This window comes from Anomalospiza imberbis, chromosome 8, assembly GCF_031753505.1.
Source record: "Anomalospiza imberbis isolate Cuckoo-Finch-1a 21T00152 chromosome 8, ASM3175350v1, whole genome shotgun sequence".
NCBI lineage: Eukaryota > Metazoa > Chordata > Aves > Passeriformes > Viduidae > Anomalospiza > Anomalospiza imberbis.
The window spans coordinates 35,219,898-35,245,610 of NC_089688.1; the positions used below are offsets into that span (position 1 = coordinate 35,219,898).

A 25,713-nucleotide genomic window follows, 5' to 3' on the forward strand; every position below is an offset into this window, starting at 1 on the left:
AAATGATGATTTGTTTGCCATCCATGCGGAAGCAGTTAAAGCTTGTTGGTCGCTGCTTCCTCGGGTTGTGAACTAACCTGGCTCACGCTGCCTCTGCCTTTGGAGGGAATCTTCTTAGAAAATAATTGTAATGTGCACAAAGGCCTCGTCTGCTGCAGCAGGTACAGCTCTGTGCCTGTGGCTACAGGCTGCCCCATTTTTTATCAATAAAGGAAGAGGGTTTTAAGTCTCCATTGGTGTGCTTACTCCATTGTGTCTGCTTACACAAAGCAGCAAGAATCTTAAATGCGAAGAACATGTACTCGTGTTATAGATTTCTCAGGCAATATCTTTAAAATTTTAATTTATTTCTACTTCTTTGCCCAATCAAACATGTTTCTTTTTAGAGAAACTTCCAGGCTACACAGTCAGGCACCAGCCTGAGTAACAGCAGAACTGAGACTGTTTGTGCCACCTTGGTTGGACAATTAATATCAGGAGTGTTATTTTATTCTCCCACTTGTTTCTCTAGGTCTCAGCCTCCCTCCTTCCTTCTGACACAATGTCCTACATGATTTCTCTGGCTCTCAGCAGCTCTGCCCTCCCAAGCTCCAGCCCTCTCCCAGACTTATATCCCATTTTTGTACCCCCAGAGCAGGTGCCTGCCTCCCTTGGCTCTTTTCTCCCTGACAGATTCAGGATTTTGCTCTTAGAATTCAAACCAGGATTGTTTTTTATTACAGTGTTGTTGTGGAGGCTGGTTCTGTTGCTGTTTTGCTGTTGTCATTTATGGTTACTCTCTCCTTGCAGCTGCCCTGACCTGCTGAGCCCCATCCCTGGACAGGGACAGTGCCTCTGCTGTGGTTGGACCATGAGGGACAGAGCGAGGCACTGAGGGTCACCAGCCAGGAACACTGCTACCCACGTTAACAGGAGCACTTTGAAAAGGTTGGAAATGTTTTCCCAAATCTGAGCACTTTTTAATGGAACTTTGTAGTGCGGCCCTCCCGTGATTCCACAATTCTATGAAAACAGAATAGAAATAAAATCTTCCCAGAGATTTTATGGGGACAGGTGGGTGCATGTCCCTCCTGAACATCCACATCCTCTGTGTTGTGAGGGTTCCACATCCTCTGTGCTGTGTGGACCCCACATCCTCTGCCCTCTGTGGATCCCATTTCCTCTGTGCCCTCTGTGGATCCCATATCCTTTTCTCTGTGTGGATCCCACATCCTCTGCGCTGTGTGGGTTCCAGGACAATAATTGTCCAGACAAAGGGACAGGACACTGCCTGGCAGGAGGGTGCAGCGGGGGGGACAGGCCCTGCTCCCTGGGAACAAGGGATGGGACAAGAGGCTGCATCAGAGGAGGTTCAGGTTGGAAACTGGGCCACACTGCTCCATGGAAAGGGCTGTGCAGCCCAGATGTGAAGTCCCCAGCCCTGGAGGGCTTTAAAAGCCGTGTGGCTGTGGCACCTGGGGACGCGGGTCACCGGCAGCGCCGGGGAACGGCTGGACTGAAGCCTGCTCGTAGCGGAGTTTTCCAGCCCAGCAAAGCTGCGAGTGCACACCTAGCCCAGGGAACCCAGCCCCTCGGCTGGCACTCGGGGCGTGCTGGGCGCTGGTCCCGCTGCCAGGCCCGTGACAGTGTCCCTCCTGCAGGCCCCAGAAGATGTAGAGTGGGCGGCGAGCGGCGAGCGGCGGGGCCGGGCCTCCCTCACCATGGCCAAGAGGGGCTCCAGCAGCCGCGCCAGGGGGGACAAGCCCGACGCCTTGGCCGCCCTGCAGGCTGCCAACGAGGAGCTCAGGGCCAAGCTCACCGACATCCAGATCGAGCTCCAGCAGGAGAAGAGTAAGGTGGGCAGCTTCCCTTCCTGTGAGCGCAATTCGGTGCCGTTCGGAAAGTTCCGGAATGCCGGAATTCCCTCTGCTGGTTCTTCTCTTCCCCTTTCACACTGATTTCGTTTGGGTTTTGCACTCAAACGCCTCCAAACCGAGTGCTCGCCCAGATGTACAGTACTAAACCTCAGCTCTGCCTCCTGCCCTAATTCCCAAATTCAAGGAGACACAGCTTCCCCCTCAGCCTTTGGGAGAGGGACAGCAGATGGGGCTGGAGCCTCAGCTCCAAGAGTTCCCAGCTCTCACCCTCAGACCACTTCTCAGCAAGAGCATGGAATATTAATTGGCTTTTCCCCAGTTCTCCAAATCACTTTCCACTGAGAGACTTCGGGGGGTTTTCGGTTCCAGAACAGAAGTGTTTTACCACGCAGGGACAAAATGATAGTTTGCATTTTTCCATGAATTTGCATCACTATTAGGCATTTTAGACCATGAATCTGACACACAGGTGTAAGTAAATAGAACATCTGTTGATCCTCTTGCTGTGCTGCAGCATTTGCAGCTTTAAGGCTGAGGACTTTGTTTTCCTTCTCCCTGTCCTTCACAGCCACTTCTAGCCATGGCTTCTCTGGAGTTTATGGCACGGTTTTAAACTGAAACATCACTTGAGCCTTGTGTGGTCAGGTACAGTCAGTTACTTCTGCTGAATAATTCATCACTTCAAAAGCATCTGGTAAAATGCAGCTGTTTGGGGCTTCACAGGAGCTTGCACAGAGCTGTTTGTGTCCCATCACAGAGCGATGGCCTTGGCACCTGATTTTTCCCCTATTTTGGGGATAATGTGCTGTGAGAGCTTCTGCAGAATAAAGTAAGGACTCAGATGGTACTGAGTCCTGAATGTGTATTAAACACGAGCCTGCAGTGAAAGAAGGGTCTTTGCTACCACCAGTTTGTAGACACAGACATACCAGCATGGAGGTGTAATAGTGTAAAGTCATCTGTACCATTTTTAAACAATATCTTATTATGTATTCATGGTTTGGTTGATTGAAAATATTATACTTTTTTGATTTTCCTTACAGGTCAGCAAGTTGGAAAGGGAGAAAAACCAGGAAGTGAAGCAGATCAAGGAGCACGAACAGCATAAAAGCACAGTGGTGGTCACAGAGCTCAAAGTCAAACTCCATGAAGACAAAATGAAAGAGCTCCAAGCTGTTCGAGAGACTCTTCTGAGACAGCACGAAGCTGAGCTGCTCAGAGTAATAAAAATTAAAGATAATGAGATCCAGAGACTACAGACCCTGCTCAACGCCGTGCGTGACGGGGCCCCGGACAAGGTGAAAACGGTGCTGCTCACCGAGGCCAAGGAGGAGGCCAAGAAGGGCTTCGAGGTGGAGAAAATCAAAATGCAGCAAGAAATCACCGAGCTGAAGGGGGCCAAGAAACAGGTGGAGGAGGCTCTCACGATGGTGATCCAAGCTGACAAAATGAAAGCAGCGGAGATCAGGAGTGTGTATCACCTGCACCAGGAGGAGATCACCCGCATCAAGAGGGAGTGCGAGAGGGAAATCCGCAGGCTGGTACGTGTCGCCCTCTGTTCTCTTGACAGGAAATGGTCTGTGCTGGGCTCGCTGGGCCGGTGTGGAAACGCTGGGGCTGGCTCCAGCTCTCTTTACATTTACCAGCAGAAAGGGCAAGCTGGTTTTGAAAAGTGTTAGGATGTTTTGTGAGAAACTTCTTTATCCATGTGAGGGCCTGTGGGTGTTGTGCACATTAAAGGTAGCAGGAAGAGCCCTCAGGTTCCTGGCTGGTCAGGGGAATGCTACTACAGTTATGTGTCTTGGGTTATGCCTCTATTTCCTCACCAAGCCTTCCTTCCTGATCCACCTTGGTCCCTCCCTTTCCCTGCCTTTGCTGGTTCCCATGAACATCCCATAGTGAGGCTTACACAATCCCAAATGCTCTTTTTCTGCACCCCTGAGTGCCACCCACACAGCAGGGCATTCGGGGGGGGCTCCTCTCCATGCCCACCGTGGTGGTTTCCCCAGGACAGGGGCTGGCTCTGCTCCTCTGTGGCTCCCACCTGAGCAGGTGGCTGGGATCTCACCTGGCCCCGCTCACCTGACCCTCAGGGACCCTCTGTGTGTGGCAGCTCAGCCCGCCCTCACCTAACCCAGCACTTGCTCCTCAGCTGCAGCAGCTCCGCTCTCAAAGGCAAGAGCTTCACACCTGTGGCTTTGGAGATTTCCTCTGGCACGTGTGGGACCTGGCTGGGGAGGTTGGTGGTGCTTGGAAAAGGGGGGAAACCCCCGTGGGAGGGAGCTCCCTCACGGGGAAGCCCTTGCAGCAGAGCCTGGCAGGCCAGCAGCACCTGGTGGGGCTCAGGGGGTTCATTGCCGCTGCCTCAGCCCCGCACTGCTGAGTCCCTGAGGGCTGCTGCCCTGCCCGGGGGCCTGGGGACACACCCGTGCCCTCGTGATGTGTGTTTTGGGTCTTGTCTCACTATCAGCGTGGTGTCACCATCGTTTTGTGTTTGCCATGCTGCTTTACAGCATCGGTGTCCTGGCACACACCCACCCAGGTCTCCTCTAAGTCATTAGCCCTTAGCTGTTCTCCTGTCACGGGGCTGTTCTCATGTCTGCAACACGAAATAGCTCACACACGCACGGTAGATGCAAAAGGGGGAAGAAGAAGAGCAACAAGAGAGAGCTTTATTTTTTGACTCTGCAATATACAGAATCCCAAAAGTGGCAGTGGATTGCAGGATGGAATTGCCACCTCTCCAACCACACTGGTCAAACCAGCAGTCCATCAATTCTCTCCTCCCACGAAGAAGAACGCAAAACAATCATTATTTACATGAACATGAGAACTCCAGTAGAAATATGTAAACATCAGAAGGTATAGAAAACTTTTAGAACTTTGAAACTTTTAAAAGAACAGGGTGACATTATCCAACCTCTAAATAAATTTAAATGCCCAAGGAGCTTGCAGATCAAAGGCTGGCAGTGCGGCCACGCTGCAGAGACGCCCTGCAGGACCTCCTCCCCTGGAGGATGCTGCTACAACATCACCTGAGCCCTGAGCCCCAAAGGGCCTGGCAGGGACTGACCCCAGCAGTGGAGTGTCCCCTACCTTTATTTAGCCCCCTCTTCTCTCAGACTTTAGCTGTTAAGGTTTTTTCATAGATTCGTTTGTTTTTATGAAGAGGATATTAAAAATCATTTATAACCAACTGCTTTATTGATGCTGTTCAAATATCCTGCAGTGTAAGTACCTTCTTCTCTAACCATACATCACTGGTGCATTGATTTCATTCAGCACAGTGAATGGGGGCTAATGGACCTCCTAAATAAACTTGCTGCATCACATGGAAAGGCCCTGCTAATGGCCTTTAATGCAGAAGCTGTAAAATAAATATGCTCTTAGTTATAGGGAATAGAGTGGTTCAATGGGATGTTATCTAAACTGCCTTTGGAAATCAAACTTTTTTAGAGTTCCTGCTTGAAAGAATCAGACTGGCTCGCTGCACCAATGAAATTACCTGATGCCATGATTTTAGCAAGCCCTGAGTGCCTCTGGAGTGGAGTCAAGTGCTCTCAGCTCCGTGGACTCCACCTCAGTTATTTTGGTGGGAGCTCCTGGCACCTTGTGGGGAGGGCCCTGGGGTGAAAGGCTGAGCAGTGCCCTGGTAACAGAGAATCAGGGATTCTCTGACACAGCTTCAGGGCGTTTTCTGTGCTTGCATTGACTGGCAGTCTGTGACAGGAGGAGAGGGAACGGCCTCAGGCTGGGCCGGGGCAGGCTCAGGGTGGGCAGCAGCAGGAATTTCCCCATGGAAAGGGGGTCAGGAATTGGAACTGCCCAGGGAGGGTTGGAGTGCCCATCCCTGCAGGTGTCCCCTGGAGGTGGCACTCAGGGCTCTGGGCTGGGGACAGGGTGGGGATGGGGCACAGCTGGGACTCCAGGCTCTGTGATTCTGGGTGTTCTCCAGATAAACCCCCAGCTCTTCAGTGCACTTATCCCCGGGAAAAGGGATGCCAAAGGCTCCAGCCCACTGCCATGGGGCAGGGCTGGCAGCTCTCAGCTGCAGGCAGCACAGGGGAGGCAGTGGGGTGTTTTTAGGGTGCTCTGACCCCGGGGCTGTGCTGGCACACGTGGCTGTGCTGTTTGTGCCCGCACAGGCTGGTTCAGCTCACCCACTTCAGCTGGCTCACAGCACTGCAGAGGGTGAAATCCCCTTGCAGATGGCAACGAGTACGTGTGGCAACAGCCTCCTTTGGAGAGGATGTCTAATTTTAGTCAACCGTTCTTAAATTTCATTTTGTGCATTTTAAACCGCCTTGGAATACTGCACGGCTGTGTTCAATGACATTTGTATGGGCAGGAGCACTCCCTGCTGGGGGTGTGCACAGCCAGGGGAAGCAGCTTTCGGCCTGGAGTGTTCCCCGAGCTTAACTGGCCTTGATGCTTGCTAAGTGGGGGCCAAAATTCAGTGTGGAAAAGAGCATTTAAACTTTAATTAACTCTAGGTTGGTCAGGAAGGAGAAGTTCTGCATAGCCATGGCCACTGCAGCCTCCTCGCTCCCATCTCCTTTTTCAGAGGACTGAGAAATCAGGAAAACTGAGGAAATGGGATTTGCTAGGTCCTGGGGAGTGGTTATTTTCAGTCTAGATAAACTTTAGTTGGTTATGAGTAGCAACAGCTTTAATAACCTGTGCAATCCCCCTGTGGGACCACTGGACATGGAGAGCTTCACGGCTCCCTGATGGCAATGCCACCCCACCAGCCAAAGAGGGGATCGAGGTTCTGAGCACCATCCTGACCCTCTGTGTTCCCAGAGACCCTGAGCTCTGCCAGACAGTGGTAAATTAGTGAAGATGTCTGATGGAAAGGGTGGGATCAGATGAAAGGCCACGAAGCTGACTTTTCAAATATTGATTTTATTGGTGATTGATGTAGTCTTTACCCTCTGCTTTTGATTCCCTCGTGTGCTGAGAAACCCCCATATGTGGGATTATAAAGGTGGCACAGCACCTGAAAGGTAGACACATGTTCAAGGTGAATTGTCCCTTCTTCCACCTGTGGATCTTTTAGTCATTTGTGCTTTGACCCTCATTTACCACATTTTTTTTTCCAACTAAACGTGGGCTGGATGATTTTGTTGTATATAAAAGCCAGACAACCTTACTCCTACGTTTAGGAGGTCAGGAAAGCTCCTCATTCTGAGGGATTCCTTTCATGTCTCACAGGCCAGCTGTTAACAACATTTTTCTCTGTGGACCTAAACAAGGAGTTCCTATTTCCTGGGCTGTAGCCACACTGTTGTAGTGCTCCAGCACACCTGACACAGGGCTCAGGCTGGGCCTGGGGGCCTCTGGGAGAGCCTGGCAGCTCTTGTGGGGTCTGTGCCTCCAGCAGGAGCTCTGGAGCCCGTGCTTCATTCGTGGGTTTACCAGTGGCACTGATGGTTACACTGGCCTTGGACCAAGCTGGGCTTCCAGCTCCCCCCCAGCCCCAACCTTCCGGGCTCCTGTGCTGCTGCTGGGTGCCAGGTGGCCCAGGACAGGAGGCAGTGGGGATGGCTCTGGAGAGGGAGGGGAACAAGCGGGGTGTGTGTCCCCTGTGCCTGAACCCTTCTCCCAGGGCTGGCACACCCCATGGCCACCCCGTCCCCTCCCAGCTGGGCATCTCATCAGCCAGGTGCAGCGCCCTGGCGGGCCCATCGAGGCTGGGACACGTCTCCTGACATGTCCTGATGCCAGCTCAGACCGTGGGGAGGTGTGCCTGCACTGGACAGGGCTTCTCCTCCGTGCCCCCTGCCTGGGGGGATGCCTTTGATCCCAGGCACTGGCAGCTTCAAAGGCCATTTTTGACAGCATCTGTCAACTTGCAAGGGCCCCAGGAATTTTGCAGGGACAGATGTCCCACCCAGGACCCCACAGCCGGGTTTGAAGGAGGATGGCAATAACAACCTCAAGAGTCGCGGCTCGGAGCCTCGAGCCGCGGGAGCACCGCGGAGCAGCACACCTCCCTGAGCACGGCTGCTGCTCTGTAATTGGCACCAGCTGTGCTGGGGCTGCCTACCAGCGAGCAGACACACAAATATTCATCAATATTCATCCAGCCCTGGAGAGCAGCGGGCGCTGCCAGGTGGGTGCTCCTGTGCTGCCGCCCCTTCCCAGCTCCGGGGCTCCTGGCAGGGTGGGAGCAGGGAGAGGAGCTTGGTCCAGGACCAGCAGAGCCCAGCACATCACCAGCACAGCCCCAGCAGAGCCCAGCATGAGGCCAGGCTGGCCCTGCCCGAGGGCTGCCTGCCCACGGACCCGCACCGCTGCCAGTGAGTTCTGGGGGCCCCTGGGCCCTGCCTCTCCTTCCCCTCCTCCGTGTGCTGAGGGACATCTTTCCCTTCCATCTCTGCTGTTTCCACCCTGTCTCTGTCTGTCAGGGGGCTGCAGGCACCGAACTTGCGCCTGTGTCATGTGTGGGAATTTACTCAGGTGAAGGAAGATGTCGATGCTGACGTTTGCTTGTGGTTTATGAAGGTTACGTTTAGGGCTTTTCTTTTTCTGGAAAACAAACCATTAGTGAAATGCTGTGAAATGTTTTGTGTTTTCTCATCTCTTTGTTCCTCCCAATTTCATGTGTTGCCTTTGTTGTAATATTGTCTTTGTTTCCATACAAATAGGAATCAACTACCCAATGTTCTGCTTATTTTAAACAAATAATCATTTGATGATGTGTTTTCATCTGTGCATCCATATTGATTTCTCCTCATTAGGCATTTAGCAGAAAGAGCTCAGGTGCTCTGGAGCACCTGTGTCTTTGTTTCATTCAAAGTCAGCAGGCGCTGCCTTCATGGACATTGTTGAAAGGATCGTTAGTCAGTGGCACCCAAAATCCCTTTCATTTGCTGCATTTTGCTTTCCTGATACCTGTGTGACCAGCCAGCACCTGCCCTGGGTGGGCCACGTTGGCATTTACTGCAAACAAACTCCTTGGAGTGACTGTTGACTCCCTATGTCATTTTTTTCCAGGTTTACAGACAAAGCAGAGATAAAAGTATTAGCACAACTCTTACAAGGCAAAATGTTCTTATTTGAAGCAGGCCAGGTTTAAAAACTGACCATTGAAATTAAATATCTGAAGTCTCAAAAACAGATGGCAAAAATCTTGTTTCTGGAGTCTGAAAGCAGCTGGCAGACCCCGAGGGATGGGTGTGATTTCTGCCTTCCTTGGAATCCACTCGTGCTGTGATTGCTTCTGCTGCCGTGGGTGACGTGCCTGTGGGGTCCAGCGTGGGCAGCACCCCAGCCCAGCTGGGCTGGGATCAGCTGGGCTGGGATCAGGGATTCCCTTCACTGGGCTGGGATCAGGAATTCCTTCAATGGGCTGGGATCAGCTGGGCTGGGATCAGGAATTCCTTTCACTGGGCTGGGATCAGCTGGGCTGGGGTCAGCTGGGCTGGGATCAGGGATTCCCTTCACTGGACTGGGATCAGGAATTCCTTCACTGGGCTGGGATCAGCTGGGCTGGGATCAGCTGGGCTGGGATCAAGGATTCCCTTCACTGGGCTGGGATCAGGAATTCCTTCACTGGGCTGGGATCAGCTGGGCTGGGATCAGCTGGGCTGGGATCAAGGATTCCCTTCACTGGGCTGGGATCAGGGATTCCCTTCACTGGGCTGGGATCAGCTGGGCTGGGATCAGGGATTCCCTTCACTGGGCTGGGATCGGTGATTCCTTTCCTGGGCTGGGATCAGCTGGGCTGGGATCAGTGATTCCTTCACTGGCAGGACCAGCCGCCCTTGTGAACTCCAGCCAGACCCCAGGGGTCGGATCCTGGCTGATCCCACGGGATGTGCACAGGCCCTTGGCACAGGCAAACAGAGAAGGAGAGCAGTAGTGGTCACCGGGCAAGCACTTTGTGATTTTGCATAATGTTTATTATGTGTAAGTAAAACCTCTCATGGAAAAGGAATTGCTCACAAGGGAGACTTTTGGAAAAAAAAAATTTAAAAATTAATATTTCTTCGAGGAATTTTGAAAATTTAAAGGATACTGAGGTTTCAATGTTTTTCTTTAAAAAATATTAATCCACATTTTCTAGAGGTGACATCCAAGCAAAATGCTGCAGAATCGTTGAAGTGTTTGAGTGAAGCAATCAAAGTATGATGTGAATGTCAAGCTTTAATTTTCTTAAAGCTATTCTGCAGTGGTGATAGGATTTCAGGCCATGTTTCAGTGCAAGCTGCCTGCCAAAGGAGGGATTTATTTCCCGCTGCGTGGCCCTGGAGAAGGGCAGTGCTGCAGCACTGGCTCGCTGTCGCTGTCGCCGTGGCTGCGGGGTGGCAGGGCAGCTGTGCCACCGCGGGGTGCTCTGGGTGCTGCCGAACCCTGTGTGATTGTGTTCTGTTCTCCTTGTAGATGGAGGAGATTAAGTTTAAGGACAGAGCAGTCTTCGTGCTGGAGAGAGAGTTAGGGGTGCGAGCCGGGCATGCTCAGAGACTGCAGCTCCAAAAGGAGGCTTTAGATGAACAACTGTCCCAGCTCAAAGAGTCTGACCGGCATCTGAGCAGCCCCAAGCGGGAACTTCCTTATGCAAGTGGTGCAGGAGACGCTTCAGATCATTCGGGAAGCCCCGTAAGCACTTCCACGTGGTTTCACCTAAACGAGCGACCAAACGAGTGACAGAATCTTGATGAGTGCACCCTGGAGCAAGAGCTGTCCCATGGCCGTGCAGGGGCCCCGAGGCACCCGCTCCATGCTCTGGTTTTTGTTATGCCCAAACCGTTGAGATTTCCAATCAAACCTCGCCATGGGAGAGCTTTTGCTTTCTGTCGTTTTGTTTCCCGGTCGGTTTGGTTTGGTTTTGTCAGCAGGGTGAAATTGCTCTGTTCTCTCTCTCCTTTTCCTCACTGTACCATGCTCAGCCACCCGCCTTAGTTTGACAGTTTGACACGGTTCTGCCAACAAACGATGCAAATGCATTTCTCACCAAGTGCTGTTTGTGTGCAAGCTCTCGGAGGCGCGAGCTGGGGCTTGGGGAGCAGATGTACGAGGCCAGTTCCAGAGGGAACGGGGAAGGCAGTGCAGGGCAGCAGGGCCCCTGCAGTCCCCCAGGGCACCCCTTTCCTGCTGCTCACTGTCAGCAGGACACACGGTGAGCCAAAGACCTCCTAACCTATTCTCTGCTGTTTATTCTCCGCAATAGCCAGAACATTCGGTTGGAGTCACCCTTCCACAGTGGCTTTTGCAATGTAACTCTGGCACCTCCCTGCTGGGGCCCCCCTTTGCCCAAAAAAGCCCTCGGGTAACTGCCCTCGTGCCTCTGACGTGTGCAGGCTGTCCTCATTGCTGATCCTCATCAAGATTTCTTTTGCGGCAGCCTTGATTGTCTCAGGACAAGTGTAAAACTTATACCTGAGCAAACCAATCTGTTTTATTCTTTGGCCCAAGCCTCTCCTGCACCTGTTGAATGAGGAACCCTAGACCTCCCAAAAGTGCCACCAGCACTGTGGGCGCTAATTTGCCTCTCTCTAGCTGTACTCAACTTCTGCCAAAGACCAGAACAAGTCGTAGAGAAGGGGAAAAGTCTGTCACGTTTGTCAGTAGCTGTAACTCCTCTCTGATTCTGAATGAGAACACATCTACCTATATCTCTATTCATTGCTAATTTGATTGAAGCATTTTCACTCAGATAAAGTGCTACCCCTGTGGCCTTACGAGTGACCCTTTAGGACCCCATAAGGGCCACAGCTTTCTGGAAGAAGAGCTTATTCAATGCACAATTGCATGGATTTTCCCCATTCAGTAACTCAGTAATTTTAATACCAGTTTCTTATGACCAAGTCCTCAGAGTGAGAGATGTGTCTGAAGCTCTCAGTTCAACAGTGGCATCATTGGAACACGGCCTTCAGTTTTGATATTTTCTGTTGTTTCCAAGTTTACCTTTTGTAAACTCTGTGGTTGCACATTTGTATTGTCACATTTGTGACATTGTTATTTGCATATGCATATGCATATACATATGCATATACATACCTCTGCATTTGCATTCTTTGTTACATTTCCACTCCTGACTTTCCATCGGTCTCACCCTGCAGCTTTCCATGGTCACTTGGGTTCCATGGGTTACACTGTGTGCAAAAACATTTTAAAATGTTTGGATTTGGGTAAAGAAGTTTGAGCTTTGCCAATGTGCTCTTGCGTGTACACTTATGAACAGTTATTTGCAGTTGATCTTTGTTTTAGGAACAGCAGTTGGATGAAAAGGACGCCCGGCGCTTCCAGCTGAAAATCGCGGAGCTGAGCGGGATCATCCGCAAGCTGGAGGACAGGAACGCGCTGCTGTCGGAGGAGAGGAACGAGCTGGTGAGTGCAGCAGTGCCAGGGCCTGGGGCCGTGGTCCCTGTCCCAGGAACACCCCGGGGTTTGCTCCTGTGCTGCCTGGAAACGAGGGGCTGCCTCCTCCTCGGCTCGGGCTGTGCCGCGGCACTCCACTCTTGGCTTGTGCAACAATGGATTTTTAAGATGGCATTAGCTCAAATTGTATGTATTTATTTTTTAAAATAAGTACATTCCCCACAATGAATGTTTGCTACACAGGCAGAATATCTTCTCATGTGGGAATGCTCTCTTCCCAGTGGAAAATTCCCAAGAGGTTTTGATCAGTTCTGCTTTGCATCAGGAGAAAATACTTCTAGTGTGATTGTTGCAGAAAGTAGTTAATATATTTGATGAAAAAGCTCCAGATGTGTTATTTTTCTCTTTATCTTTCAGTTGAAACGTCTCAGAGAAGCAGAAAGTCAGTATAAGCCCATTTTGGACAAAAACAAACGCCTCAGTAGGAAGAATGAGGAGTTGTCACATGCCTTACGTCGAATGGAAAATAAATTGAAATTTGTGACACAGGAAAATATTGCCATGGTGAGTGCCTGTGCTCCTGGGAGAAGGTGGGATGTGGAGCTGGGGGGGCTCAGGGAGTCAGGCATTGGCCCACACTTGCAGGTTCCCTGGGAAACTGTTCCATTCTGGCCAGGTCCCTTCCAGCCCAAACTAATCTGGCATTCTATGGTTCACCTTCAACTTTCCTGCCAGAATCACCTCATAATCCCTGGGAAATCTGCACCTGTGACCCTGCCCCTTTTTCCAGCTGGAGGAGCAGGACCATCCGGCACGTTTGGAGCCCGGATGTGAGGCTCAGCAAAAGGGGAGCAGGAGAGCTGCCAGGGCAACCATTAGAGAGATGTTTCTTACTTGCTGTAAAGGGAAGGGCCAGACAAGTCCCTGGCAAAGCTTCCTGATCATTTCCTCTTCTACCCTGTGGTTTTTGGATTCTAGAGGCAAAGAACTGGAGCAATAAGGAGACCAAGCTCCCTAAATGACCTTGACCACAGCCAGGAAGAAAGGGAAGTGGATTTCCTGAGACTACAAGTTATTGAGCAGCAAAACATCATTGATGAGCTCTCCAAGGTACGATGGAAGGCTGCTGTTCTCACCTGAGAGTGCCCAAGGGAAGCCCAAGGAAGGGATGCTTGAGGTTCTGGGAGCTGATGGGCACAGTGGGCAGCAGGGGAACCTGGCAGGCATTTCTGTGCTTAGTAGTAATAGAGATTATCTGTGGTGTGGTGTTTGGGAAAACCCTTCCAATCTGCATTGGCCTGGCCTGATTGAACCATGTCCTTGCCTGTGCTGGTGGCCAGATCTGGGAGGGAAACTTCAGCTCCTTCAGATGGACACACCACTGGGGCTGAAGATTCCTATGTGCAGGGAGGGTTCTGCAATCCAGGGCTTGGGGTTTTGCTTCCTTCTTAACGTGTTCTGTGTCCTTGGAAACAAAAACCACCAAAATCATGATACTCCTCTAGAAAATAACTTTCCTTTCTTCCCTTTCTTTTTAAGCCTCTGACATTATTTCATTCTTTTTCCCTAGACCCTGGAGACTGCTGGCTATGTGAAGAGTGTCATGGTAAGAGTGACATTAACTTCCTCCTCATCTATATGCGCTTAAAATTGCTGTTCATGGAAAGCAGGCAGGGTACAATAATATTTATTCTCCCTTCCATCTGTGTTCAGCAGTGAGCTGACCCAGGGGTTTCCTCAGAGCAGATTTTTATCAACAGTTGTTCACCAGAGAAAAGCACAGTGATGGTGGGGAGGAAAGCTTTAATCCCACCACTTGCCCTGATGGCTGAGGGCAAGTGTCCCCATCTCCAGGGCAGCTCTGCCCCTTGGAACTGCATTTTTTCACTCTGGCTACCCCTGGCTGTGTGTGACCCACACCAGGGCGTGCTCAGCCCTGCCCTTGCCCGCCCCATGCCTGTGCTGTGGTGGGCAGGGGTGTTTGGGGTTCCACCACTGATGGGTATTGATGGGATGTGCTGATCCCATTGCCAGGCAACGAGTGTTCGATTGTCCCTGCTGCTGGCCTGGGACTGGCCACCAGGCTGAGCAGCAGCCCGTGTCAGTGTCCCCAAGGTCACCACACCCTTGTACCCAGCAGGCAAATTGGAGCATCTGAGGGTTTCCCCTTTAGAGCTTCCCTCTCTGCAGTCCTGGGCTTTACAAGTCCAGAACAGAGACTTTTCTCTGAGTACTGTAAAAAATCGACCTAATACCACAAAGAGGAAGAAATTCTTCCCTGGCAGGGTGGGCAGGCCCTGGCACAGGTGCCAAGAGCAGCTGGGGCTGCCCCTGGATCCCTGGCAGTGCCCAAGGCCAGGCTGGACACTGGGGCTGGGAGCACCTGGGACAGTGGGAGGTGTCCCTGCCACAGCAGGGGTGAAAGGAGGTCCCTCTCATTCATTTAAGGTCCCTCCCACCTGGAATTTTATTATTCTATTATTTCCTCCAATTGGAAAAATTGTTGGCAGCAGTAAAGGCTCGAACCTTACTCCAGAGGCACAGGAAACCTGCAGATCCTTAGAGAAGGAGCTGAGCCTAAAGTGCAGAGTTCAGAGAGGCCCTGCAGTGTGTGCAGTGGGGAGTGTGCCCCTTCCAGAGCCACCAACAGCCACCAGGGACAGGAGCAGGAGCAGAGCCAGGGCAAGGGCTGCAGGGCCATGGTCACCCAGGGAGCAGCTCCAAGGGGACACCCAAACTCTCAGCATAAAGCTTACCATCAGCTTTTTTAAAATTTGATTTTCATGGACATAAAGAGCAATTTCTAGTTGTCTGTGGCAAACCTGAAAGATGTTGGAGTAAATAACCCAGGAGTGGTGACAGCGTGGGACAGTGGCCAGCAGGAACACTCCTGTCTGTGGCTTCCCCAGTGGCTCCTTGTGGTTAATTCCAATCACTGCTCTCTGAAAACAGCTAACACGTGTCTCTGACTCTTGCAGGAACGTGATAAGCTGCTAAGGTTCAGGAAGCAAAGAAAAAAAATGACAAGAATTCCTAAGGTAAAGAACAAAACCTCCTACGGTGACATGCTGATGGACAGTGCTGGGTGCTCAGAGCACCTCAGGGCCCTGGCAATGTTCTCCTCAAGGGTCTGCAAATGGGTCCTGAACTTAAATTTGGGTGATGGAGTTCAAGGACATTGACAGACTGTATTGGGATATTCAGGGAGGGGCAGGGGACCTGTTTGCATCGAGCATTCTGAGCCTTTTCGTGCTCTGCATTTACCCGTGGGACTTTGGTGGGATGTGGTTGTCTTAAGAGCAGACAAGTTTTATGAATTAACACATCTCCAAATGATCTTCTAATGGTGCTGCCTGAAAACATGTGTACCTAGTAAATAATTCATGATGGAGTTTAGTAACATCTGAAAATTGCCGGTTAGGGAAGCAGTGGCTGGAGCTCAGGGAAAAGGGAATGTTGGTTAATGAGGGCTTGGCAGGGTGTTAATGTAAATATTCACACTAAAATGTCACAGCAAGGTTTAATGTCAGGGCTGCCAGTGCGCTGTGATCCACAGATGAACAATTAGAGTGAGGCTGGAGCTGATGAACCTATGAATAACTAATTGAGGTCGATGGGAGATAACTCCTGTCATCCTGAAAATCACATCCAGGCCTTCCAGGGAGTCACATTCTGTCTCTCTGAAAGCTGGGTGGAGCTTTGGACAAGGGCTGGAGGGACAGGACACAGGGAATGGCTCCCACTGCAGAGGGCAGGGCTGGATGGGACATTGGGAATTGGGAATTGTTCCCTGGCAGGGTGGGCAGGCCCTGGCACAGGTGCCCAGAGCAGCTGGGGCTGCCCCTGGATCCCTGGCAGTGCCCAAGGCCAGGCTGGACACTGGGGCTGGGAGCACCTGGGACAGGGGAAGGTGTCCCTTCCACATTCTGGGATTCTGTGATTCTCCTTCAAAAGTTACCCACTGCAAATTAAAACCAAAGGCCAAAATCTAGGTATGCTTTTGTAAATCATCAGTTAAAAGTATCTTTAGATCTGTGAAGTGTTGTCTTTGATTTTCAAGTATTTACAGTAAATATTTCTTTGCCACCATTCCTTTAAACAAAAAGCAGCTTTGAGTGGAAAATTGGATTTCTTCAAACGATAGACAGATTGCTGTGGTGATTAACTTCAAGTAAAATATTTTTGAAGCTCTGGCTTTTCATGTGAAAGCTGTGCTGCTGACAGGAGGGACACCATGGTGATGACAGTGGGTTAAAAGACATTTCAGTGCACAGCTCTCCCCTCGTGCTGAGGTGAACACTGAAAATAAAAGGGGTGTTTGGCCATAGAGAAATTGGAAGTAAAATGCATTTAAGTAGGCAGGTGTCACAAATACGCCAGTTCAGGGATTCAAGCAGCTCCAGGCACCGCCTGGGCTCTGTGCTGGGGAGAAGGTTTTACAAACTCACATGGGAAGGACTGGGCCAGGTCTGGAAGAGCAGCGGGGAGAGAATTGCCAGAGCCTGGATCTGGGGGCTGCAGGTGCCCGTGCTCAGCCCCAGGGCCGTCAGTCCAGTGCAGGGGCAGTCTGTCCAGTGCCAGGGCAGTCTGTCCAGTGCAGGGCCAGTCTGTCCAGTGCAGGGGCAGTCTGTCCAGTGCAGGGCCAGTCTGTCCAAGTGCAGGGGCAGTCTGTCCAGTGCCAGGGCAGTCTGTCCAGTGCAGGGCCAGTCTGTCCAGTGCAGGGGCAGTCTGTCCAGTGCAGGGGCAGTCTGTCCAGTGCAGGGGCTGTCTGTCCCAGTGCATGGGCTGTCTGTCCAGTGCAGGGCCAGTCTGTCCAGCTGCAGGGGCTGTCTGTCCAGTGCAGGGCCAGTCTGTCCAGCTGCAGGGGCTGTCTGTCCAGTGCAGGGGCAGTCTGTCCAGTGCAGGGGCAGTCTGTCCAGTGCAGGGGCTGTCTGTCCCAGTGCATGGGCTGTCTGTCCAGTGCAGGGCCAGTCTGTCCAGCTGCAGGGGCTGTCTGTCCAGTGCAGGGCCAGTCTTTCCAGTGCAGGGGCAGTCTGTCCAGTGCAGGGCCAGTCTGTCCAGTGCAGGGGCAGTCTGTCCAGTGCAGGGGCTGTCTGTCCAGTGCAGGGCCAGTCTGTCCAGTGCAGGGGCTGTCTGTCCCAGTGCAGGGGCAGTCTGTCCAGTGCAGGGGCTGTCTGTCCAGCTGCATGGGCTGTCTGTCCCAGTGCAGGGGCAGTCTGTCCAGTGCAGGGGCAGTCTGTCCCAGTGCAGAGGCTGTCTGTCCAGCTGCAGGGGCAGTCTGTCCAGCTGCAGGGGCAGTCTGTCCAGTGCCAGGGCAGTCTGTCCCAGTGCAGGGGCAGTCTGTCCAGTGCAGGGCCATTCTGTCCCAGTGCGGGGCCAGTCTGTCCAGTGCAGGGGCAGTCTGTCCAGCTGCAGGGCCAGTCTTTCCAGTGCAGGGGCTGTCTGTCCAGTGCAGGGGCTGTCTGTCCAGTGCGGGGCCAGTCTGTCCAGTGTAGGGCTGTCTGTCCAGCTGCAGGGCCAGTCTGTCCAGTGCAGGGGCAGTCTGTCCAGTGCAGGGGCTGTCTGTCCAGTGCAGGGGCAGTCTGTCCAGTGCAGGGCCAGTCTGTCCAGTGTAGGGGCTGTCTGTCCAGTGCAGGGCCAGTCTGTCCAGCTGCAGGGCCAGTCTGTCCAGCTGCAGGGTCAGTCTGTCCCAGTGCAGGGGCTGTCTGTCCAGTGCAGGGCCAGTCTGTCCAGTGCAGGGGCTGTCTGTCCAGTGCAGGGCCAGTCTGTCCAGTGCAGGGCCAGTCTGTCCCAGTGCCGAGGCAGTCTGTCCAGTGCAGGGCCAGTCTGTCCAGTGTAGGGGCTGTCTGTCCAGTGCAGGGCCAGTCTGTCCAGCTGCAGGGCCAGTCTGTCCAGCTGCAGGGTCAGTCTGTCCCAGTGCAGGGCCAGTCTGTCCAGTGCAGGGGCAGTCTGTCCAGCTGCAGGGCCAGTCTTTCCAGTGCAGGGGCAGTCTGTCCAGGTGCCAGGGCCCCTCCCTGACCCTGCTCTCCGTCAGAAGCCGGTGGTGGAGACGTTCTATGGCTACGACGAGGAGGCTTCCCTGGAGTCCGATGGTTCCTCCATCTCCTACCAAACCGACCGGACTGACCAGACCCCCTGCACGCCCGAGGACGACCTGGAAGAGGTACTCCTCAAAAACCCCTCTGGCCTGGTCATAACCTTGGTGCTGCTTTTTAGTGAAATCCCTGCTCTGTTCTATCATTTCTATCTATCCTTGCTGTTCTCTCATATCTTCTACCATTCTGTCAGCTCAGACCACAAAATGAAACACTTCTGTTAAATTTGGTGTTATGCATGTTGGTCAGTATCTCTAAATCTCAGGTCTTCAGTAGCTTCACGACTTCCAGCCAAGCTGGAAATCTCATTTCTTAAGAATATTGAATTTATGGCAGGTTTGCAGGTCTGAAAAACTGAGAAACTGGACCGGCCTTGGGAGGTGTGTTCACTCTGAGCCTGGCTGCAGGTTTTGGCAGGTGCAGTTTGGGCCAGCCGAGCTCAGCACCGAGCAGTAAGGTGTGTGTTGGTGAGGGAGAAGGGCATGAATGCTCCCCTGAAGCTCTGGGCTCCAGGGGAAGGAGGTTCCTGGCTGAGTTCCAGAGGCTCTGAGAGCAGAGCACACAAATGCAATACAAATTAAAGGGATTATTCTTTGTATTTGCCATGGCTTCCCCACAAATGCACTCCCCAGTGTGTGTCAGATCACTGGCCCATTACACAGCTCTGGGCTTAACAAGAATCTTGTAATAAACAAGAATTGCCACTGATGATGTGCAGCCTTTTCATGGTGCACTGGCTGCAGGTGTGTAATTCAGTCTGCTGAGAGGGAACCTGCAGAAGTCCTCCCTCCATCGTGAAAGATACCTGGTGGTTACCAGGCTGCCCTGCAGGAAATCTGAATGTATTTGTGTATGTATGAGCCTGGTTATTTTTCATTCCTGTATTGGCATTCTTCCCCCCGTTCAGCCAGTGGGAAGTTGGTGCATGCACCCAGCAATGTAATTCCATTTCATGTTGAGTGAAGTATTCCGGTCAGCCTGATATGAAAGCATTCCATACTGGATATTGTAAAGAGGGTGAAGAAGATGAAGGGCTCCTTTCATGTTGCTGTCACCACTTCTACAACTATTAACTCTGGATTTGTGTTTTAATAATTGAGTGAGGCTGTCAGGCTTGGTTTCCTTTCCAAATTGAAACCTTTTGTTGTTAAAGAAAGCTGCATTTTCACCTTTAATGTGATGATTTTCCCTGTTCCAGTAAGAAAGGGAAGTGCAGTCATTGGTGTGCTAAAGGTAAGCTTTTATCTTTCCAAGGCAGGGATTATCTTTTTATTTCTGTATTGCATTTCCTGGAGGTAAGAGGGTGCAAGAGATGTGTAGGGGACGGAGGGGAAGCAGCTTGAGGGCACTTGACCAAGAATTTTTGTACCGTGCTTTCAAATTGCATTTCAAAAGTGGTGATTTTGGCACTATTAGGAGAAAACAAACCTAACCCCCTCTTTTTTTGTGCTTGCAGGGCATGGCCAAGGAGGAGACGGAGCTGCGGTTCCGGCAGCTGACGATGGAGTACCAGGCCCTGCAGCGAGCCTACGCCCTGCTGCAGGAGCAGGTCGGGGGCACCCTGGATGCAGAACGAGAAGTCAAGGTCTGCACGGCCTATCTTGCATGGAAATGGGGCTTTGGGACTGGGAGGGTGAGTAGGGGACCCGCGTGGCCGGGCTCAGGCTGTTCTGCAGCTCACCTGGGGCTCGGCCAGGCGGCTCCAGGCACTCGGACTGCTGCCAGCCCCCCTGGGAAGGGGCTGCTGAGCATCCACCACTGCTGCAGCTCGGGCTCTTCACCTCTGATTAGTTCAAGGGAAATCCAGGGAGAAGTTTTTATGGGAAACCCGTGAAAGTAAGCTCTTTTTCTGTAAAGAACTAGGACAGATAGCCTTAAATATATAATGCGTGGTCTTTAATTCCTTCTGGGCTCCGAGGGATTACATGATTCCTCATAAAATGTTTAGAAGGCTTATAGCTGAGATTCTTCTGTTAATTAAATTGCAAAGTGCCCTGTGCCTGTCTGCCTCAGAGCCCCCGTGGCTCTGGACAGCTGGCCTGAAGTGCTGCTTTTGTTAGGAGCTTGTTGTGTGTGCCAAGGAGTTACAGAGGAGTTGTTCCCCATGAGGGTGGGCAGCCCTGGCACAGGGTGCCCAGAGCCCCCTGGATCCCTGGCAGTGCCCAAGGCCAGGCTGGACACTGGGGCTGGGAGCACCTGGAACAGTGGGAGGTGTCCCTGCCACGGCAGGGTGGCACTGGGTGGGCTTTGGGGTCCCTTCTCACCCAAACCATTCCATGACTCCCTGAAGGGCTGGCAGGATGGGTCATGCCCAGCCTGCAAGGGTGAGTGCAGTCAGGAAAGGGACAAATTTGCTGACTAACAGGATAAATGTGCCTGCAGAGCCTTAATCTGTTCCTACACCTGTTCTGTGAAGGTGTTATCCAGGAACACTGGCAGTGGGTCAAGGTGTAACACATGAAAACTGACATTCCCAGAAGTGTTCCCAGAATGAACATCCAGTCTGAAACATCAGGGATTGCAGCTGGAAAGAAAATCCCAGTGAGCCAGGGCATGCCCAGCTGTGAAAGTGACTGGATTTTAGTCTTTTCATAGTGGGCCAAAGGAGGCACCAGTGTAGGTCATGAAAACAAAATCACTTTCAGTGTAAATAATGGGATAAATAGCAGAGAAATGGCTCAAGGAAAGAAAACGTTCTATGAAAGTATGTAACAAATAAAACAATTGACAATAATTACATTTGTTCTCCAGAAAACATGTGTAGGAATGTGGTGTCTATTTAAATAAGCAGGAAGCTACAAATATAGTAAAAAATGAGAGATGGGTATGAAACAGATACGACACTAAATCATAGCTAAGGCTCTAAGTCATAGCTAAGGCACCAAAGGCACAAAGGCCAGTGAAATCTGCCAGTTTGTAATGTGGGCTCTGTTCTGAGTGTTTAATGTGCCCCAGTTTAAGGGAACCAGGTGTGCCCAGAATTGTGCCATAATAATTTCCACTTCTTTCCTGGAGAAGGGGGCGTTCTGGCTGCAGCCTGCCAAGACCAGCAGTGAGGGGCCAGCTCTGTTTTGCCATTTTGTTAATCTTGAGTTAAATCTCAAAACCAGTAATCCTATCTCCCAGACTTGATTTGATTACATTTGATTATTTGATACTCTGTGCTCAGCTGCAAATTTCTTCTGCCAAAAAACGTTCAAAATAATTTGTTAAAAGCATTTGGTGTTTTAAAATTCTTTCTGTAACTGTATTAGGTTTGGTCTTTTGGAGAAAGTTTGATATTTTTTAAATTTATTTTTAATTATTCTTTATAGATTTTTTTGTTGTTGTTGTTTTTTCATTTCTCTCTCATATCCCACAGACACGTGAGCAGCTCCAAGCAGAAATACACCGGTCCCAGGCTCAGATAGAAGACCTGGAGAAGGCTCTGGCTGAGCAGGGACAGGTAATGCTGACCCCAGCCCCTTCCCACCTCTCTGCTGGGGAACCAGAAAGGTTCCCAGGCTGGTTACAGCTTGTCCACCACTTCTGCACACAAAAAACCAGTAACCAAACAAGGAAAAAAACCCCAAAACAACCATAACAAAAGTAAACAGAAAATATTTTTGAGACAATAAAATATTGTCTCAAAAATATTTGTCTCAAAAAATCTCATGAAATAAAATATAACAATAAAATATTAAATAATTCAATCATTGCTTTCCCAGCTTAACCTCTTATTGTTGTCCTTGGTGATAAACAATATTCTGGGTTTCTGGGTTTTTTATATTCCTCAGACTAAGAGATTAGCTTCCAAATGAAGTTTCGTTTGCCTGATCTGCAGAAATATGTAATTTGTATTTAGCAAAATAGAAATTTGATAGTAAACACATAATTAGAAATATCCCTTTTAATGCAAACCAGATTTTACCTGAAATAGTTTTTTAATCACTGGAATGTTTTTATTCCATTTGTGTACTATACAGCTGTTAAAATTATATGGGCAAGTTTAGCTTAGGAAGTAATTTTAGGAAGTAATGGACTGAGAGTTTCACAGCTCTCGTTGTTCTGTGCCTCTGTGTGTGAGACTCACTGAAATCTTGCTGCTGTGCTGCTGCAGCTTCACCTACAGTGTTGCTCCTTTCCTTCCCAAGGACATGAAGTGGATTGAGGAGAAGCAGGCGTTGTACAGAAGGAATCAGGAACTGGTAGAAAAGGTATTCAGTGTTTCCATTTGCATTATTCAAATAGCATTTGTGTCTTGAGGGGTGCAGAAGGTGCAGTATTCCGATCTGTATGGCACAGCCCTGCTGCAAACAACGCATGTTTAATACGAGATCCTGACAAACCTGCTGGAGAGGTGGGGTTCTGGCATTCCCTGTGTGTCCTGGGCAAGCTGCACGAGGACAGCTGTGGCATTCACATGTCCTCTGAACAGATGGGGACTTGGCTTTCTCAGGATTTCTCCTGAGAGAAGCTGTGAGAGAAGCAGAGAAAAGAGAATCAAACCAGTTCTTATCTCATTCGCTGCTCATGTTTGTGACCATGTGGAGTGTGGTCTGGAGATTGTTTACCCAAGGTGATTGCTTGATTGGATTCTGGCGATGGTGTTTGGATTCATGGACCAGTTGGATCCACAGCTGTGTGTCGGGACTCTCAGCAGAGAGTCAGGGTTTTTCTAGGTATTAGTGATAGATCTTGTCAGTGTAATATAGTGCAATACAGTTACAGTATAATACAGTATAATAAAGTAATTAATTAGCCTGCTGACATCACTGGAGTTCAGAGCTCACTCCCCCCGTGTCGGGCGTCCCAGCACGGGCAGACAGTGGCCTGGGGCTCAGCCCTGCCCTGCCCAGCACCCCGTGCCCAGGGCTGGGCCGTGCCCGCAGAGCTCAGGATGTGCCCCGTGCTTTGGCAGATCAGGCAGATGGAGGCCGAGGAGGCACGCCTCAAACACGACGTGCAGGACGTGAAGGACCAGAACGAGCTGCTGGAGTTCAGGATCCTGGAGCTGGAGGTGAGCACGTGGGGCAGCCCCAGCCCTGCCGGGCACAGCGGGTCTGGGGCACGGGATGGGGGCACTCTGCAGGGAGGGAGGCCGGGGGCTCCGTGCAGAGCGCGGGTACGAGAGCAAACCCACAAGCACCACCAGGGTTGTTGATAGGTTGTTGTGGTAGGAGGGTGGGGTGCTGTCGGAGTCCAGGACATCCCTCTGGCTGCCCTGGCTGTCTCCAGACCCTGGCATGAAGTCAAAAACACCTGTGGCTTCGATTTCAGCCTGTGGAAAAAGCTGACAACTGTATGAGGAATTACAAACCACAAGGCTTTGAGTAGTGTGGTAGTTGAATTAACACAGGGTGGAAAAGTAGAATTTTGGGGCTTTTTAGAATGGAGTTCAAGGGGGTACAAGATGGAGGGATTTGGTGTGTCCTGACCTCCTTCTCCTTCTTCTTGCCCTCCATGTCTTGCTGTGATGGTGACACTTTTCTGTTGGTTTAAGGCACAGATTCACAGTCTAACATGGGTGATGGGAATTGGTAATCAATTGTAAACACACACACGTAGTTTGCAGTATATAAGGTGGGAGTGCCCGAGGCTCGGGGCAGAATGCCATGGCCTCCTTGCTAGGCAGAGCTCGGCAGGGCAGAGAGAGAATGTTATAGAGAAGGAGAAATAAACAACCTCGAAGGCGCAATCAGACGCATTCCAGGCTCCTTCTTTGGCTGCTTTGGGCTAGGGAGCAAAGACTCTTTAGGATCTGGGGGTCACCCTGACCCTCAGAACCCCGAGACATCGACAGGGTGCAATGGGCTTCGAGGGCCCTGCCAAGCCAGACCGTTCCACGACGCTGTGCTGTGACACACCCGGGGGTAACCAAGGATTGCTGTCCTTTCAGGAGAGAGAGAGGCGGTCCCCGGCCATCAACTTCCACCACGGCCCCTTCACGGAGGGGAAGAGCCCTCTGCAGGTGTACTGCGAGGCTGAAGGTGTAACAGTAAGGGATGCTCCTTTCCTGCCCTCCTCTCCCTGAGCAAAGCCAGATGCCCTGTGCTGACTCCTGCTTCTCCATTTCTCTCTTGTCAGGACATTGTAGTAGCAGAGCTGATGAAAAAGTTGGACATTTTAGGGGATAACGCCGTAAGTGTATGTTCCTTTAATAAATTGTGCATGCTTTGGGGAATACCTGTCCTCGTGTGGAGTGAGCAAAGCTGCCTGGATTGGTGCTGCACAGCCTGTCCTGCCTCTGCTCTGGGCTACGAGCAAAGCATTTGAAACCATTTAAAGGTTTTGCTGCCACCTGAAGAGTGAAGTGCAGGGGCTCGTGTCACGAGATTGCTTCTGAGATCCCTGTGACTCGGAGAGTGATGTTGGTGTTTGGAGCTTTCTGGCCACTGCTCACACACAGTTTCTTGATTTGCTTGCTCTGCATTTGCTTTGCTTCTGCATTTCAGCAGCTGTGTGCTTGGAGCTTGCCTAATAACCCATTAACCCTTGATGCTAACCAGGACATTAAACAAGAAGTGAAAACAGCACCGTGAAAAGGAGAAGCAAATAACAAGAAACTTGCAAGTGCTTCTCCTTCAGCAGGTGGCAGTGAATAACTGCACACAGTTATGCACATGGAAGGCACACACGTCCTGTGGGTCTCCTCCTGTGCTCCCCTCTATCAGAGCCCCAGGGCTGTGAGGGGCCAAGGAGGGCAGAGCCCCTCTCCAGCCCGAGGTCTCACAGAGCCCTCAGCCACTCCAGGGCCCTCCTGGGAGAGCCCACCCCCGCTCTGGGGCTGCAGAAGGGTCCCCACTGTTCTCACAGCGGGGCTGCCCGGCTCTCCCTCTGGACAGGTTGGACACCAGCAAAACGCCATCCCCAGGACCATGGCACAGCCTGGAAGTTCCAGAACTGTAAATACCTGAGGGTGGGCAGGCCCTGGCACAGGGTGCCCAGAGCAGCTGGGGCTGCCCCTGGATCCCTGGCAGTGCCCAAGGCCAGGCTGGACACTGGGGCTGGAGCACCTGGGACAGTGGAAGGTGTCCCTGCCGTGGCAGGGGTGCACTGGGTGGGATTTAAGGTCCCTTCCCACCCAGAGCTTGCCAGGATTCCCTGACTGAATCCCTGCAGGATAGCACTGCCATGTCCCAGCCGTGCCTGAGGTGAAGTTCTCCACAGTCCCCCTGCTCAGCCCCTGCCTGACTCTGACTCAGGGTCCTCCCTGAGCGAGGCCCAGGCCCTGTGTTCTCCTGTGAACCTGTGGGCCCACTGAAGCTTGGCATGAAATGCAAAGCCCAGTTCCAGTGTCTTTGGTTTTTTTGAGAAAGCAACAGAAGATGGATGGAATAGCCAACATCTCAATAAATGCTTCCCAAAATCATCACTTGGCTGCACAAAGTGAGGATGGTGCATGAGGTGAGCACTGCATCTCTTCTCCCCAGGGCTCTTTGTGCTGAGCTTGATCT

At 51.4% G+C, this 25,713-nt stretch overlaps 1 protein-coding gene across 14 annotated transcripts in view; it reads left to right on the forward strand.

Annotated features, from left to right (window-relative positions):
- The window catches only part of JAKMIP3 (Janus kinase and microtubule interacting protein 3), a 54,261-nt gene that overhangs the window by 22,374 nt on the left and 6,174 nt on the right, over positions 1-25,713 (forward strand). For 3 of the 14 annotated variants that reach the window (XR_011001597.1, XM_068198367.1, XM_068198371.1), the window contains exons 2-17: positions 790-927; positions 1,641-1,835; positions 2,900-3,397; positions 10,245-10,460; positions 12,072-12,191; positions 12,600-12,746; positions 13,161-13,292; positions 13,753-13,788; positions 15,161-15,220; positions 18,217-18,345; positions 19,734-19,862; positions 21,639-21,722; positions 22,411-22,473; positions 23,178-23,276; positions 24,156-24,254; positions 24,344-24,403. Coding sequence is in view for 13 of the 14 variants with exons in the window: in XM_068198367.1 (XP_068054468.1) it covers positions 1,701-1,835; positions 2,900-3,397; positions 10,245-10,460; positions 12,072-12,191; positions 12,600-12,746; positions 13,161-13,292; positions 13,753-13,788; positions 15,161-15,220; positions 18,217-18,345; positions 19,734-19,862; positions 21,639-21,722; positions 22,411-22,473; positions 23,178-23,276; positions 24,156-24,254; positions 24,344-24,403 (2,007 nt within the window). In the remaining variant the exon portion in view is untranslated. The remainder of the gene's footprint in view (positions 1-789; positions 928-1,640; positions 1,836-2,899; positions 3,398-10,244; positions 10,461-12,071; positions 12,192-12,599; positions 12,747-13,160; positions 13,293-13,752; positions 13,789-15,160; positions 15,221-18,216; positions 18,346-19,733; positions 19,863-21,638; positions 21,723-22,410; positions 22,474-23,177; positions 23,277-24,155; positions 24,255-24,343; positions 24,404-25,713) is intronic. The other 11 variants (XM_068198366.1, XM_068198368.1, XM_068198369.1 and 8 more) reach the window with 8 other exon arrangements.